Here is a 16,691-nt window from a genome sequence, read left to right on the forward strand (position 1 = left end):
AGGATCATATGACTTTGAAGAATGATCATATGAATGATCATGTGACCATTTGAGCTGAAAATGCACAAAAAAAAATATTAAGAAATATAAGAATATATTACTTTTTCGAATTGCCTGATAAACCACCTCATGTGAGCGTAAAAACTTTTTTGCGATATATGCAGGGTCCGAAATTAACACTCGCCACTCGCCAAATGCGAGTAAATTCTCTGTCTGGCGAGTTAAATTTAAAGCGCCATCCGCCACATGGCGAGTAAATCTTTTCACCAGTAATGTTAATCAGTATCAGTCTCGCGGATCTCCGTGATGCTCCCCGGCCCCCGTCTGCATGCGACGTACCGAAGCGTAAGTGAAACGCGAGCGCCGCACTCACGTCATTTCCGTCTATCCCACACTCAACGTAGCGGTAGTTTCGTGCTAGTGGCGAGATGTGGCGGTTTTTAACTGGAGCCAGCCAGCCTTCAAAAAGAAAGCTTGGCGAACTGGAAGAAAAGCCACCACCAGAATTCTTATTGATGTTTTAATTTAGGGCTGGACAATAATTCGATATCAATATATATCGCGATAGAATTTTTTTCAATAACGGTGATACGATTTTTAAACCCATTTCCGATATTTCGATATACATTTGTATATATATATAATTTTATACATTAGCATTTGTCACTGAATGACGTTAAGTGCTCAGCCGTCAGAAAGAGCAGAACAGAATTGCGTGATGACGTACATCACAGACACGCTGCCAGCGCTCAGCAGTAGTTGGTTAAGTTCCGTCGCGGAAAGTTTTAGCTACAAAATGAGTACCCCTGACCAGAAATTATATTTCTTACCAGAATAATATTTCTTGCCAGAAACCTCTAGAGCCTGTCATAGAGTGTCATCAACACTAGGGATGTTCATTTCGGTTATTTTTCCTAACCGACAGCCGACGCTTGTTAACCGATTATTAACCGTTAACCGACAAGATTATTTTAAATTAGAATATAATTATTTTAGAAAGGATAAGTGTCTGTGACCCGTCAAAATACTAACATTTGTTTTCCGGGATTAATTTTACATGCGCAAAAAGCAGCAAACAACAGAACATGAGGATTCACATGGACACGTCGCATCACCTGCAGCGCTTCTGGCAAATGGAGAAAAACATCATAAAGCTAGGCTATATATATAATGAAAGAATATGCCTATAAGATAAATATTTTTACTTAATAAAACAAACAAAAAAAAGTGCAACAAGTAGCTAGTAGCAGAGTTTTCGTTTATTTTTGTGCTGCGCGAAAGGAAGACGGCTGAAAGCGGCATCCTATTTTTCTTTATTTTACAAACAGCAAACCGTTTACAGTTTTGATGATCTGTAAAGAGTCGTTTCCCCTGTTAGAAGGAAAAAATCAAGTGATTGCGCCGGCGCCGGCGCCGCACGCGCACACACAATCAGCCAAACATATGGAAAAAAAAATCACACTGCTTAATCGTTATCAACGTACTGCCGTGATATTATGCCAAACATTTTTTTTGTGTGGATATTTTAATGCGAGAAGTACAAAACCAGGTTTACATAACAAATAATATTTTAGCATTCAAATACATCTTGAATACGGAGACATTTGGGTTTGTGTCGTATGAGACACAATATTAGTTTCAGTTTCGCTTTAGCCTCAATGGTTTGGTTTTGTCTTGTCGCCGAGCTTCTTATATTTTTCATTCTTGTTCTTGTCTAAATACTGTTGAATTGAAAGGATTTTTTTGTAGAGTGAGGGGAACTAAAATAGCCTAGCCTATGTTTATAGTGTATTGTAAATATTTGGCGTCGACACCAGGTCTTTCTTAATAATAAAATGCGACTTAACGATAGGCCTACGCGATTTATCTTTTTTCTCTCAAAAATGCAATTTCATTTTATTTTAACAATCCAGAAAACGTTTTACAATATTTTGATTACTGAATTACTGAAAAAAAGACCTTTTAAACCGTTTAACTGATTGTATTAATCGGTCAAAATTCTTCTGTCGGTTAACAGTTAACCGGTTAAAATGAGCATCCCTAATCAACACTCAACAATGTTCCGGCCAGAGCAATGTGTTTTTGTTGTTGCTCACTCTTTATTTATTTTATTGTATTATTTTTGTTTTTTTATCCTGGCTGAAGCAGTTTGTTTGTTTTTTCAATTTATATGAATATTCAGCCTGTTCTAGTTTAAATGGAAATATATTATTGTTAATAAGCTGAGTCTGAGAATTTTATTTATTTGATATGAACCTTATTGAAAATATGAACCTTATTTTTTTTGTACTGTTTTTATTTTTAAAAAAAAATTATATAATTTTAATAGGAGGAGCCTGGAGGTATTATAGACTGTGCAAATTCAGTTTGCAGACATTTGTAGGTACAGACATCCATTGTGTGTGTTTTTCCTGAGGCTTTTTAATATTGTCCGTATCGATATCGGAATTATATCGTATCGACCGAAATTAAGAAATATATCGTGATATGAATTTTTGCCATATCGTCCAGCCCTATTTTAATTGTCACTCCTCTCTGTCCGGAGCACACATAATATACAGAATAACGTGCTTTGGATATATCTGTGTTAAATCGTTCAGAATTTTGGCAGGTAAAAAATAAGCTTGGCCGGTTGATTTTTTAATCCACCGGCCAACTTGGCCGGTGTGTCAAAAACTTAATTTCGGTCCCTGGATATATGGGAGTTTTTGTGAAATTGACGTGTTTCCATTAAGTGTATTTTCAGTTTGCGCAATTTGAAGGGTAGTGGGTCCGGCGGAAGTGCATCTAAAGTTGGTTTGCCAACCGCCATAAAACTTCATCAGAAGAAAAAGCTAGTGGGTCCACACGTGTGTGTGATTATGTAATGCATGAGGTCCAGCTAGTGCAAGACAAGCATTTGTGGTTAAAAAGTGTATAAATTTGTATTTTTCTTAGAAAATGACGGATCGTTTCGCTAAATAAGACCCTCATTCCTCGGCTGGGATCGTGCAGAGCCCTTTGAAGTATGGACCTTCAACCCATTGGCCACCACTGAAATCCATTGTATGGAGAAAAATCCTGGAATGTTTTCCTCAAAAACCCTAATTTCTTTTCAAATGAAGAAAGAAATGCATCTTGGATGACGTGGGGGTGAGTAAATTATCAGGAAATTTTCATTCTCGAAGGGAACTTCCCGAGCTAATGAAACAGTGTAATCCTTTTTTTGCTAATATATTTAGATTTACAGTATTATTATATATGATTTCATACATCACTGAACTATTGTCCTGTCCAGCGAATTTAAATGTACATTTCAGCATGTTGGACAACACAAATAATCACTATTCCAGGCTCAGAATCGTGTACCTCAGAAGGAAGGAAACTGAGGGAGTGTTCCACTAATAAGGGAAGAACTCTCTTGGTTTTCATTATATTGCCATTTTTATATCTCAGGGGACACAGCCCAAAGAACACACTCCTCACTATTAAAGTTCACCAAGGCAAGAAAAATTAATTTACAGGCCTACATTACAACGTTGGCGGAGCACTCCGTTACAATGCATAAAGAAAAGACATAACCCATACGTATGAAGAGGCAAGACAGAACTATTGACATGAAAACAAAGCCATAAAAAACTTTATCATCCAAATAGCTTCTCTTTGAAATTCTTCTTTAAAAAAATGATCTTCAAATACAAAAATAAATCTCAACATTTAAACAGAGCATAACCTAACTTACAAGATAAAGCAGCATTTTGGAAGGGGGAAAAAAGGACATTTTTGTTTTGCGAGGGGATATGAGGTCTTGGTTTCAGAATTCAGTCTCGTGTCGCTGGACACAAACTTAATCGAAACAATGAGTGCATTTACAATGCTCTTCGATACAGGACATTTTTCTGTAGATCTATCAAAACGACTTAGCTTAGGTTCCTCAGGATTTCCTTAAATCGATATTCAAGAAAAATGCAGCAAGATCTTTGCAAAAACATTTTTTTTATGTACAAAATTCCTCCTTTTGCAGCAGACAGTTCAAAAGCAGTCAACAAAATCTTTGAAGAATTTTACAAAAACATTAAATCAAATTAAAATGACACATGGTGCTGTAACATCGTAGTTGTTTCATTCTGGCTATGCAGAACGTTTTAGAAAATAAAGTTGCAGAAAAATATTTCTCAAAGTGTGTTGGAGTATGTGTTTGTGTGTGTGCATGTATGTGAGTCTTTGTGTTAAAAAAAAGCTTACTTTGCTTTCTGTGAACTTTTATGACATCTTGTAGTCATAGCTTCCTCCATCCAAGTCTTTCACTTACTAAAATAGGTTTAGCTTCATTATCGGTTGGTCTTCTCCAAGAAAAAAAAAGTTGCAAAAATGTCTGCTTTCGTTCATTGGAAAGAGACACGCTTTTCAGTTCCTTTTCAAAATGTCCATTTGTTTTTCATGTCAAGAGAGGTGGTTCAGTATCCAAAGTCCTCCATCACTCCTATGAATCTACTAAAACATGAGAAAGATATTAGTCAGAAAAGAAGCTTACAAAAATGCATTACTCATCCTTCTAGTTCAGAAGATTTGATTTTTTAATTTCTTGGATGCCGTAGATATGTTAATAAAACATCATGAAAGCATTATCTTGTGGATAAACATTGTTTTCACTTTCATTCTTTCCATTACAGAGCACAACATTTCCAAAGCAACAGGAAGTAGCCCACCTCCTCTTCACTTGCCATGCTGGTAGGTGTATGTTGTGTGGTCTGTGGGTGTCTCTATGGCAACCTGCTGCTGTTGGACGCTATTTTCCTGCAGTGGCATGAGGTCAACATTACTGACAATGCATCACAGTGAAACAGGCTTTGAAACACTTGGAATAATTCAGCATGCAAGGCTTTCATACCTCGGCTGTAACGCTTGAAGGAGGCACTTGGGCGTATTGTGGTATGTAGGTCCCTTGCATAGCTGTGTTTGCAGGCATATACTGAGAACAGATGGACAAACGTTGACAAATGTGTGATAGCCACAGATAGTTCACATTAGAGGAATATTTGACGCAGCACTTCTATAAAAACTAGGGCTGCGTGAAATTGGGAAAAACTGGCAGTGGATATTTTGTTTTTCTATGATGCACCTTATTTTTCCTTCAAGAGTGGGCACGGCCATTTGTAAATTTTATGGGTCTGGTCTCCACTCTCATCCACATTCATCTATTTTTAGCTGTACAAAACAGCTTGTTTTGCTGTCTGATACTGCAAATTGGTGTCTTACCATATTATTTTAATGTATTATCTTAAAGGAGAAGTCCACAGATAATGTACTCACCCCCTTGTCATGTTCATGTCTTTCTTTCTTCAGTTGTAAAGAAATTATGTTTTTTGAGGAAAACATTTCAGCATTTTTCTCCATATAATGGACTGATATGGTGCCCCAAGATTGAACTTCCAAAATGCAGTTTAAATGTGGCTTCAAACGATCCCAAATGCGGTTGTAAACGATCCCAACCGAGGAAGAAGTGTCTTATCTAGTGAACAGTTTTACTTTTTACTGCATGTTATTATTCTTTTCATTATTTCCCTATAGCAGATAATGAACCGGAAGATTCGCCTATAGGCTTACTTCCATGTTGAAGAATAACTGGATATTGCACTATGAAAAAATATAGTAATTTTCACCAGAAGATTTGAATAGCTATACTTATATTTTGGAATCAATCATTCTATAATGATTTGGATGATTTTGCTGGGGCTAGCAACTGCATTGCAAAATAATAATAATAATAATAATAATAATAATAATTTAAGCTGGAAAATGTATTTTTAATTTGAGACTTGTGAGTTTTAATTTGAGATGTGTGAATAATCCTTTTAGGACTGAACAATTTGGGAAAGAATGTGATGACAAATGAAACTAAACATTTTATGAAATTAAAAAAGTAATTAAATTAATTTAGTGAATTTAATAAAAAAAACATCTCTTTCCACTTGAATTTTCATAGGCCCCATTACCACTGTTTTTAACCCATTCCGTATGACCATAAAATATATTTTAAAAAAATCTATAAAATATGATTTTTATTGCAATTATTTTTTTAAATATAAAAAAATAAGAAATATATTGCAATAACACTATTGTGCTATAAAATAAATTGAATATTTAATAAAAGTAATAAAAATATTTTTATAGTACACAATAAAATTACAATACCAAAAAGTTCCATCTCAATTTCTTCATTTTCAAACCTTAATCTGTTATGTGCTGCATATTCTGCTGTATATATTTATTTTATATTGTTATATCGTGCAGCCCCAAAACAAACACAAATAATAATAACTGAAACTAAACTAAAATACATTTTCATGACACCAAAACTTCCTAAAATTAAATACAACTGCCCACAAATATTTAAAAGTTATATTTGATATATGGTAACATTATAAATCCTGTCATGAGAACTTTAATGCAGGTAAATATTTTAAATGATACTAGTTAGCATATTAACTCTGGTAGCCCTAAAATACTAAAAATAAAAACAAATAGTTCTGCTGCCAAATATTTTTTTGGCACATGTGATACTTTTTTATTAGAATTCTTTGATGAATAAAAAGTTAAAAAGAACAGTATTTATTCAAAATATAAATATTTTCCAACAATATAAGTCTTTGCTATAACTTTGTATTAATCTTTTCTGAATAAAAGTATTAATTTCTTTCAAAAAAAAAACTTTTGAACGGCATTGTATATTGTTACAAAATATTTCTATTTTAAATAAATGCTGTTGTTTTGAACTTTTTATTCATCAACGAATCCTGAAAAAAAAGTATCACAGGTTCCAAAAAAAATATTAAGCAGCGTTTCCAGCATATCAGAATGATTTCTGAAGGATCGTGTGACACTGAAGACTGAAGTAAAGAAAGTTCAGCTTTGATGTATATAATATAATGTATATAATGTATATTAAAATAGAAAAACATTTATTTCAATATTTCACAATATTAATTTTTTAAACACAGCCTTGATGAGCATAAGAAACTTCTTCAAAAAACAGTAAAAATCTTACTGATCAGCAGTGTATTAGACCAATACATTTTTTTCCCCAAGACATTTGTAATGAGTTCTCTGTGAGCATCTGTGGGGGACGTACCGTGCCTGTGCTGCCCAGGGTTAGATGGCTGAGCTGTTGTGTGAGAGGCCCTATTATGGTAGTGGGCTGGATGGTCATGGTGTGGTCCACTGTGGGCGTAAGGACGGTACCCTGCGCACAAAAGAAAAAGAAAGTTACACAGGCAGAGTTGCTTTTAGAAACAGAGCAGTGGTTTCACTGCAACTTACTGTGGGCTGCATGAGGTAAGACTGGTGATGTATCCAAGATGGATTGTGTACCTGATATGAAAAGGGAACACATTTAAACTCAGATTTGGGTCGTTATACTGTATAATTCAGATCTATAACAATTTAGACCTAATAAGCTTGGGAGGATGTGAAGACTTGCAGTAAACAAGTTAAATTCCTCATATATAATGATTGTACATCTTGTACGCACTTCAAAAGACTTTAAATACAGAGCATGAGTCATTCTGAAACAGCGACTAATATACAAACACATTAAGTAAAGCAGTAATATGGCTCTTGCAAAACATACCTGGTAGGTGGATACAGGTGAGTGCATGTAGGGAGAGATAGAAGTCTGAGCAATAATTCTGTTAGGAGCAATGCTGTAGGAAGGAGAGTAAAACCTGCAGGGGGCGACAGACACAAGAAATAGCCGTTACCATGCTGTGTCTTAATTAAAAGCACAAAGTACAATATTTCTTTAGTAACAATTTCGGAACCCACCCATTTTGTAAAGCAGGAGTAGGGTCATATGTTAGCGTCATCCCGCCCTGCATGTGAGAGAATGAAAGCGAGACATTCAAATCAAGACACAGACTAGAAAATAATTGAAATCAACATGAAAAAGCAGCTCTCTTACAGTCTCGGCCTCTCTCGGCCACTGCCGTCCATTCTGGTGATATTTCCCCTGATTCTGACGTTTCTTCTGTCCCCCGTCCGCAAATTTACACAGCAAGGGTTCTGTAGGCACTTCATGAACAACATATCACTCATTACTTACCCGTCATATCCATCTTGTCAATATGAAAAACAACCCAAATGTAGTACCTGCTACTCCAGGAGGAGTCTTGATGTATTTGCCATTGAAATGTTGAATGATGGCCTCACATTTTTCAGTCGATTCCATCCTAAAAGAGTAATTGCAGATGCATTATTAATGGAATATTAATGATGGTAATGTCAGGTTGTACGTACGAAAGCTGATCAGGCGTACCTGGCAAAACCAACTCCACGGCTGGTGCCGTTTGCATCACGTAAGATGCGTGTGGAAATGACCTGGCTGAAAGGTTTGAGCATGCTTTCTAACTCCTGCTCGTCCATAGATAGAGGCAGATTGGAGATGTACAGATTGGTGGGGTCCTGTTCTTGTTGCTGCAGAGGTAATCAAGAAGAGAGAAACAAATGTGGTAGAGAATAAACAGGATGTCATGTCTAGGAAACATCATATGACTTATGATAAACAACAATAAATATAGCTACAAGCAGCGATTACCAGGATTCAAACGCTTTGAGGTATTTAAGCACATATAGAAAAAGACATTATTTAGCAAGCTTGTAACCACCTAAATCAATTATTTAAAAAAGGATTTTTGGCAAATCCGTCTGCAAAGTTATAGCGCCATCTAATATCCTTAAAACTTTGCATGGTGCACCAGGTTTCATGATGTTTTGAGGGGTGTTTTTTAGGCTTTGTAGGATTTTTGGTATATTTGGACAGGCCCCTTTTCTAAACAACCCCGTTATAGCTTCTCAAAAAGTAAATTTCAACTTTTTTTCAGAATTATTGACCTAGAGAGTCTAGAGAACTGCATTGCAGTGTTTTTTTTTCCAGATTGAGCAAAAAACCTAGGGCTATTTCACAAAAGTAGGTTTTTTACATCTTCTCAATCATTTAACAAACTGATTGACAGCAGTGGTTCTAAAGGCAAAGTTGTCCGGAATGAGGAGTTCTATTGTATGTTACGAATATTGCGTGTATGTGCGAAAAACCATGCAACGTACAATCGTTTATGCCCATAAAAAATGTAATATTGCAACATTCCAGACACCTGACTGGAAGTTTCTAGCATGCCTAATATAACTTTAATTAGCTAGTTAAGCTGTGACTAATTGGGGTTAGAGCTAAACTCTGCAGGACACCGGCCCTCCAGGACTGAGTGTGGGAACCCATGTTATTGACACTTTGGACAGGACCATGCACAGTGATTTTCATGTTGATAGGACAAATGATTGTGTAGGTATAGCCATTTTATAGCAACACCAAGTGGCCAAGTGCCGTGATTTTTGTCCTGTGACCTCAGATTGAGCTCTTGCATAAGTGTCCTGAGTTTGGCGAAGTTATCTCATTCTGTTCAGGAGTTAAAGGCATTTTACTAAAAGCGGCCCCACCCCTTTCGAATGCTTTGGTGCCCCTTTGCGACGGTGAATCGAAAGTTCGACTTCTTTTGGATAATTATTGATCTTCACTCTCCAGAGAATCTTTTTTTAATTGGTTTGGTTCCGATCAGGTGAAAAACTTAGGACTAGTTTGCAAAAGTAGGTTTTTCGAAAAATCCAAAATCCAAAATTTCACCAGCTCACGATCAAATCGGAGGCATGCGTTTTGTTCAGCGTGAGCCAAGGATTCCAACAACATAAGACACTTGAGCCTGACAGTTTAGGAGTTATGAGCGATTTCATATTTTTGATCGCTGTAGGCAGTGTGAGTACTACCATTCCTCCAAGTTTCAAGTCTCTAAGACTTACATTTGGTCTGCACGAACAGTTTCACATGGAGATTGCTGATTGTTGACCATTCTAACAATTACAATATAGCACATTATTCGTAAGACTACTTTTAGGGAAAAGGTGCAGAAAGGTGGAATGGACAAAAAGGTTTAGCTTGTAAGATGGATCATTTGAAACTTCAGCGCAGCATTTATACCATAAGCAAAAGACGTGAGTTATGCAGAATAGTCACGTTTACGTTTACACAGAAAACAATGGAAAAGCAGTGCAGTTGAATGCAAAAATGCACCCTTATGGTGCTTTTTAGTCATTTGGGGCTTGACTGCCTCAGTCCTCATTCGCTTTCACTGCTTCTAGGTGGAGAAACTGGTTATGTGTTACTTTCATAATTCCTGTAGGTGGATATCTGTAAGGTGCCCTAATTTGTTCCTGAAGGACTGATCAGCCTTACAGGCTCAATAAGGTTAGGATTATGGGCAGGTGAGGTTAAGGACTCATCAGCCTTGTCAGGCACAAAGCAAAGCACCATCAAACACTGAGCGCTTTACACAGAGTCGTGTCATGTCCTTTTAATGTCCCCTTCCTGGTTTTATGGTAATGGATATAATGCCATATACAACAAATCCTACATACAGGGAATGACCTTAATATTCCTGTAATGATACATTCCACCTTTAAAATAATGTATATTGGAAATCCAAAAGAAAGGGTGAAAAGACTGTGAAGAGTTAAGAAGTTTAGAGGTGGGACAAACTGCTAAACCAGCAGCCATGTGCGTTGATGCACTTGTGTGAGATTGGAGTGATAAGACTAGTTGAGCTTCTGCCAAATCCTGCACGAGTTCAACTATGAAATGTAGGGCTTGTTTTTCGATTTTTTTATATTTTTGAAAGAAGTCTCTAATGCTTACCAAGGCTGCAAATAATACTGTGAAATATTATTACAATTAAATTTTAATTTATTTCAGTATATTTTAAAATGTAATTACTTCCTGTGATGGCAAAGCTGAATATTCAGCAGTCATTACTCCAGTCTTCAGTGTCAGAAATGAATGATATTCTGATTTGTTTCTTATTATCAATGTTAAAACTGCTGCTTAAATAATTCTGTGGAAACTGTGATCATTTTTCTGAATTCTTTGAGTATTCAGATCAATTTCATGCATCCTTGCTAAATTAAAGTTTAAATTAAAATTAAAATATTGCTGTGTTCACATCAGTTTATGATCAGAGAAATGCACCCTTGGTAAGCATAAAAGATTTCTTTCAAAACATTACAAACTTTTAAAGTATTCCCAACTTTTGTCCACCAGTGTAAACAAAATTGCCGTATTTATCTCTTACCTTTGCATAATTATGCAGGAGTTTTAGACATCAACGTGTTTTTTAGTGTCAAAATGACCGTTTTCAAAGCCAATACTGAGTCAGCTCATTACCATATAAAAACCTAATTAGCTTCATTTGAAGCTGCAGGCATGACAGCAAATATGCATACAGTACAAAGTGACACCTTTCTAACCTCAAATTAACAGATACACAAGACTTGTGCTTGCATGTCTTCTACAGATTACCCACTTCCTGCATAAGGCGCGAGCAGGAGGTTTTATCTTAGCCACTTAATCATATTATGCGGCTCAAATTAATTTTGTTCATTATCATTGAAGCAAGAGTTGTGTGTTACTTGTCTAAACAAATCAGAAGGCAGTAAAGATAGCTGCAAGACAGCAAACCTCCAATTCACCTGCTACTGATTTGCATATTCATTGCTTTGGTGTGCAGATGAGATTAAAATGTGAGCTGTAAATGCATTACCAGTTCATCTCAGCACCATGAATAATGAATGCTTAATTGCAGTGACCTGCGATGAAGGTGATTTTCGTACTGATGTAATCGCGCCGTGAGACGGTGCATTTTTCCACAGAGTGAATGGAAGGAGGAAAATCCACGGCAGTTGCTTCAACAGACTCTTAAATAGGTCAGGTCACTAAAACGGCTGTAATTAAGACGGGTGCTTGGTGAAGTTCTTGTGTGAAGAGGTTGCCCTTTCTTGCTGATCCACAGATTAAATAGGTGAATCTCACAGAATCTTTCAAGAATATGTCCAGGTTACATTTACGGCAAAATTTATGGGAAAAAAATATTTTGCTCGAACTTAATTCTGTTTTATGGGAAAAAAATATTTTGCTCGAACTTAATTCTGTTTTTTGTTGGATTTTTGTATTGTGACATTACTTTACATATATATATTAGTGCTGTCAGAAAAATTATTTGTTACAATGTTCATATTAAAATAATATATAAAAAAATCAAAAAAAAAAAAAATATACTAAAATAAGAATAATTTTATTTGTTGAAAATGTAAAATGTATTTATTTATTTATTTTGTGAGATTTCCCCAAATGTTCTGCATAAACTTAAATGTTAAGTTATATATAACATAAATTTAAAATAATTATTTGTTCATGAACAATTAGCTATTATTAAAACAATATCCCACCCAAATATTAAAAATAAAAATAATAATAAAATACTGAAAATGTAATTAATCAAACCAAATATGAAAATAAATTCATTGTCATTTAAATAATATTGCAACTCAAAATAATTATTACAATTAGTTAATATTAAAATAATATATATATAAAAAATCTTAAAATTAAAAATAATACTAAAAATAAGAATAATGCTATTTATTGAAAATTTAATGTATTCAAAATAATTATTTGGTTATGAACAATTAGCTATTATTAAAATGATATCCCCCCGAATCTTAAAATCAAGAAGAAAATATTGAAAATAATAGTAATTTTATTTATTGAAAATGTAATTAATAATATTACAATCAAACAAATCCTATTTTAAATTATATATATATATATATATGTGTGTGTGTGTGTGTGTGTGTGTGTATGTATACGTATTTAAAATAGGAATTGTTAGATTATATATGTATATAAAATATAATGTGAACTTAAAATAATTATTTATTTATGAACAATTAGTCATTATTAAATATAATATATAAAAAAATCATAAAAATAAAATTAAAAAAAGAGTAATTTTATTTATTGCATGTAATGTCAAATAATTATTTTATTATTAGGGCCCGAGCCCTGAAAGGGCGAGAGCCCTATTGTTTTTCGAAGGATTATTCTTCTTCTTATTTATTTATTTATTTATTTATTTTTTTCAAGGTTTTGGGGGGTTTTGGGGCCCTTAACGTGCTCAAAAACTCTTGAAAATCGGCACACACATTGGAATCTGCGGCCATTAGGACGCCACAGAGGCTGGGACCCGTGCGTGGCACAGGGGCTCTACAGCGCCCCCTGGAACACTTTTTAAATCTTGATGTATATCCCGCACATGCTTGCACATATACATATGAAACTCGGTACACATATAGATCTCACTGAGCTGAACAATTCACGCACTCTGTGTCATGAGCTAATCCCAACAGGAAGTGAGCTATTCAGGGCTGTCTAAAAAGCGCATGCTCTGGAATTTGATATACTAGTCCTAGGTTTTTTACCCAATTGCCACCAAACTCGGTCAACCTGATTTCAAGACATTGGGGATGAAAAATTGTGAGGGGATTTTTGATATCTCGAACGGTTTGGCCGTGGCGAGGCGACGAAATTATGGCGAGAAATGAGAAACAGGAAATGGCTAATAACTATTGCACACATTGTCTGATTCTGATGAAACTTCAGGAGTTTGTTTGTTCTATGATGCCGATCACATAGATGTGACTATCAGGAGTCAAAGTTAAAGCACCACCAACTGGAAGCAGGAAGTGTGTCGTTTTCAAAATGCTTTTAAATCAGCCTCTTAATTTTACTCGATTTGCTTCAAACTTCATCAGAATAATGTCAAAACATGGCCGATGAGAATCTGTAAAGGGATCGTGGATACATTAAATGCTGTTGCCATGGCAACATGTCAAACTTTAACATTTGTTTCCTGTGTTTTTGAGGCACTTAATAAGCTTAGATTGTCATGAAACTCAAGACACACATCAGTATTAATGATAGTTAGACATTGGCAAAAGCTCATAAATGGGCGTGGAGGACACGCTCTATAGCGCCACCTTTTGTCAAAAGTTGGGGGGGTTAGTTTTAGCTACAGACACCAAACTTGGTATGTATATTAGTCTCATCAAGCTGGACAACTTTCTCATTTACACCCATTAGCTGCGACCAACAGGAAGTTGGCTATTTTGATTTGAATGTGGATTTTTGGAAAAATCAGGCTATAAACAATTTCATACTCCTCCAAGCAGGAATAAGCAGTTCACACCAAACTTTGTCAACATGATGCCAACATATTGAAGATGTTAAATTGCGAGCGGATTTGGGATATCTTGAACGGTTGATTTATGGTGATTTTGTAAACTATCAGTAAAAAAACATAACCGTAATTTTAAAATGCAGCATCCAAACACTTCAAAACTTTTTTCATACATAAAACTAGTCATTCTGAGAAATAAATGCTTAGATCCATCAATATAAAATAGTCAAATAAAAATAGAAAATTAAAAAACTATTAAACATCTGATCTCACTCTAACTCTCTCACTCTAACTCTGTGTGTGTGCATTAAGTGTGTGTGTAAGTGTGAGTGTTGACAGTGGGGGAGGGTGGCTGTCAGAGACAGAGAGAGACAGAGTGTATTTAAAGTGTATTATCCTAACTCTTCACAACTTCTTACATATGAATATCATATCATATTTTCAGAGACTGCAAAAACATTTAAAATATTACACATGTAAACTAGCAGAAGAAGACTATAATACCAAGGATGAACACAAGATGACCTCATAGGATAAGGAATCTTTTTCAGCTCATTCTCAGTCTATCAGAATGATGTAAAAGCATTTTGGGTAACACTTTCTATGAAGCCCCTATTTATAATACATTATAATGGTATTCATAAGGGATTATAATGAATGCATAATGCATTATAAAAACCTTATAATGTGTCATATCATCTCATGAATAATCATAAGAACAATTATAATACATTAAAATACTTGAGTATTTGAGGTTATAAATTTTAAGATTATGATTTTTTATAACACAAAATGGACAACATATCAAATCTACTTAATTTATAACGGACTATATCATATTACATTTAGTTTTTACATTATGTATTATGTTTTATTTTGATGGTCCCTCCCTAGTCTATTGACAATAAGCAATTGTCCAACTACATGTGAACTAACACTCCTTAGAGTATTATAAATATGGGCTTCATAGAAAGTGTTGCCGCAGTTTGCTTTTAACCCTTTCATTGCTGTAACCCTTTAATCCAAACTGCCACAGGATTACTGTCAATGCATGTGCCCGCTGGGCACCATTTTCCTGATGCTACCGGCATGTCGATTGCGCTGGCGGCGAGGGCCCGTCATCGCTGCTTGCAGCTATATTTTATTATTTATTTTGCTGTGACATATGATCTGGACATTATTTTGTGAGATTCATCCAAATGTTCTGCATAAAATCGAATATTAAAATCTATTAAAGGGAAGTGAAATCAGCGAGAGGGTCTGAGTGATTGAGCAGGACTGTATGAGTGCTTGGCCAGGGTAGGAGCAGAGCTGGCCTGCAGGGCCACGGTCCTCTACGGAGGGCGTGCAGCACTACCAGCCAAGCTGCTCAGACAGTGACTCAGCCACGGGTGAGAGAGAGAACACACAACCTCTTTGTAGAGCTGGAACACCACACAGGAGCAGAAACGGGACAAATACTCCTCAGGCACTTACTTTGAACTGCTCTCAATGGCAGACCTGCATGAGCCTAATGGGGACACCAGCTCCATTTTCATGCCTCAACACCCACAGACAGGCCAAGTGTGGTAAAATAATCACGCTGTCCTACACTAAAGTGATTGGCGGCATTTACTTTAAACATGAATGAGTTTCCCCTTGAAGCAGTTATACAATCTTTTGTTTATTCAAGAAAAAAAAAAGTTAGATTTCAAATAAATGCTGTTCTTTTGAACTCTTGAATAAACCTTTCTGGGCCTTGAATGTGTCAGCTGTGTTGCTGTCTCCGCAGGGTCAGAAATCTGTCGGATTTCATCAAAAATATCTCAATTTGTGTTCCAAAGATGAACGAAAGTCTTGGAACGACATGACGATGAGTAATTAATGACAGAATTTTTATTTTTGGGGTGAACTATCTAAGTCTGGTACATTTCCTCATCAATCCACATGATTTGAAGCATCATTTATGTCCATAGCAGAAACCGTGCTGGATGAAATTTGCGCCAAGGTTGAATACTTTGGCTTAGGGCTTTGTTCAAATCGCAAACTTAAGTATGAGCCATCGTAATAATAGTGATGCTTGTGTTTGGAATTCGTTTGAAGCTGTTTCAAAGTGCCATAGAAGGTTTACAGCAAGTATAAGAGCAGTCAAGGGACAGGGTGTTTTGTTCCACTGTCTCTTACCTTTGCCATCTGAGCCTGAACTCCGCTGGCCTTTAGCGCCGTCACTGCTTTCTGTGCTGAGGCCGGGCTGTCGAAATCCACAAAGCCATAGCCTGAACACGAACACACACACACACACACACAGAGGATCAGTGATCACTGCTTAGAGTTTAGTTGTTAAGCCAATAGCGTTCCCTATCACTCCTCTGCACCTTTAGCTCACACTGGTAATCTCTCTGTCCCACATCAGAAAAGAGCTATCAGACCAAGTTAACTATACACTCTCTCTAACACACACACTCACGAATGTAATAGCATTGGTCCACTTGACAGATGTAGGGTTATGCAATACCAATCTCATTCCTGTTACATCAGCACACATTTGCTAGAGATAAAATAGATGAAGTATATAGAGCGCTCACGAGTTAAAAGGAACAGGTCACTCAAAATGTCTTT

At 35.8% G+C, this 16,691-nt stretch overlaps 1 protein-coding gene across 2 annotated transcripts in view; it reads right to left on the minus strand.

Moving 5' to 3' along the window:
- Nucleotides 1–3,124: 3,124 nt before the first annotated feature.
- rbms2b (RNA binding motif, single stranded interacting protein 2b) overlaps nucleotides 3,125–16,691 on the minus strand; it is a 37,668-nt gene continuing 24,101 nt past the window's right edge. The window contains exons 4-14 of one of the 2 annotated variants that reach the window (XM_051097259.1): nucleotides 16,257–16,348; nucleotides 8,294–8,451; nucleotides 8,128–8,207; nucleotides 7,940–8,049; nucleotides 7,804–7,850; nucleotides 7,610–7,703; nucleotides 7,300–7,350; nucleotides 7,112–7,222; nucleotides 4,871–4,951; nucleotides 4,689–4,776; nucleotides 3,125–4,470 (exon numbers count right to left, since the gene is read on the minus strand). In XM_051097259.1, coding sequence (XP_050953216.1) covers nucleotides 4,696–4,776; nucleotides 4,871–4,951; nucleotides 7,112–7,222; nucleotides 7,300–7,350; nucleotides 7,610–7,703; nucleotides 7,804–7,850; nucleotides 7,940–8,049; nucleotides 8,128–8,207; nucleotides 8,294–8,451; nucleotides 16,257–16,348 — 905 coding nt within the window. In that variant the 3' untranslated portion in view covers nucleotides 3,125–4,470; nucleotides 4,689–4,695. Of the gene's footprint in view, nucleotides 4,474–4,688; nucleotides 4,777–4,870; nucleotides 4,952–7,111; nucleotides 7,223–7,299; nucleotides 7,351–7,609; nucleotides 7,704–7,803; nucleotides 7,851–7,939; nucleotides 8,050–8,127; nucleotides 8,208–8,293; nucleotides 8,452–16,256; nucleotides 16,349–16,691 lie in introns of both variants that reach the window. The other variant, XM_051097258.1, reaches the window with a different exon arrangement.

The sequence above is a fragment of the Labeo rohita genome, chromosome 23 (assembly GCF_022985175.1).
Source record: "Labeo rohita strain BAU-BD-2019 chromosome 23, IGBB_LRoh.1.0, whole genome shotgun sequence".
NCBI lineage: Eukaryota > Metazoa > Chordata > Actinopteri > Cypriniformes > Cyprinidae > Labeo > Labeo rohita.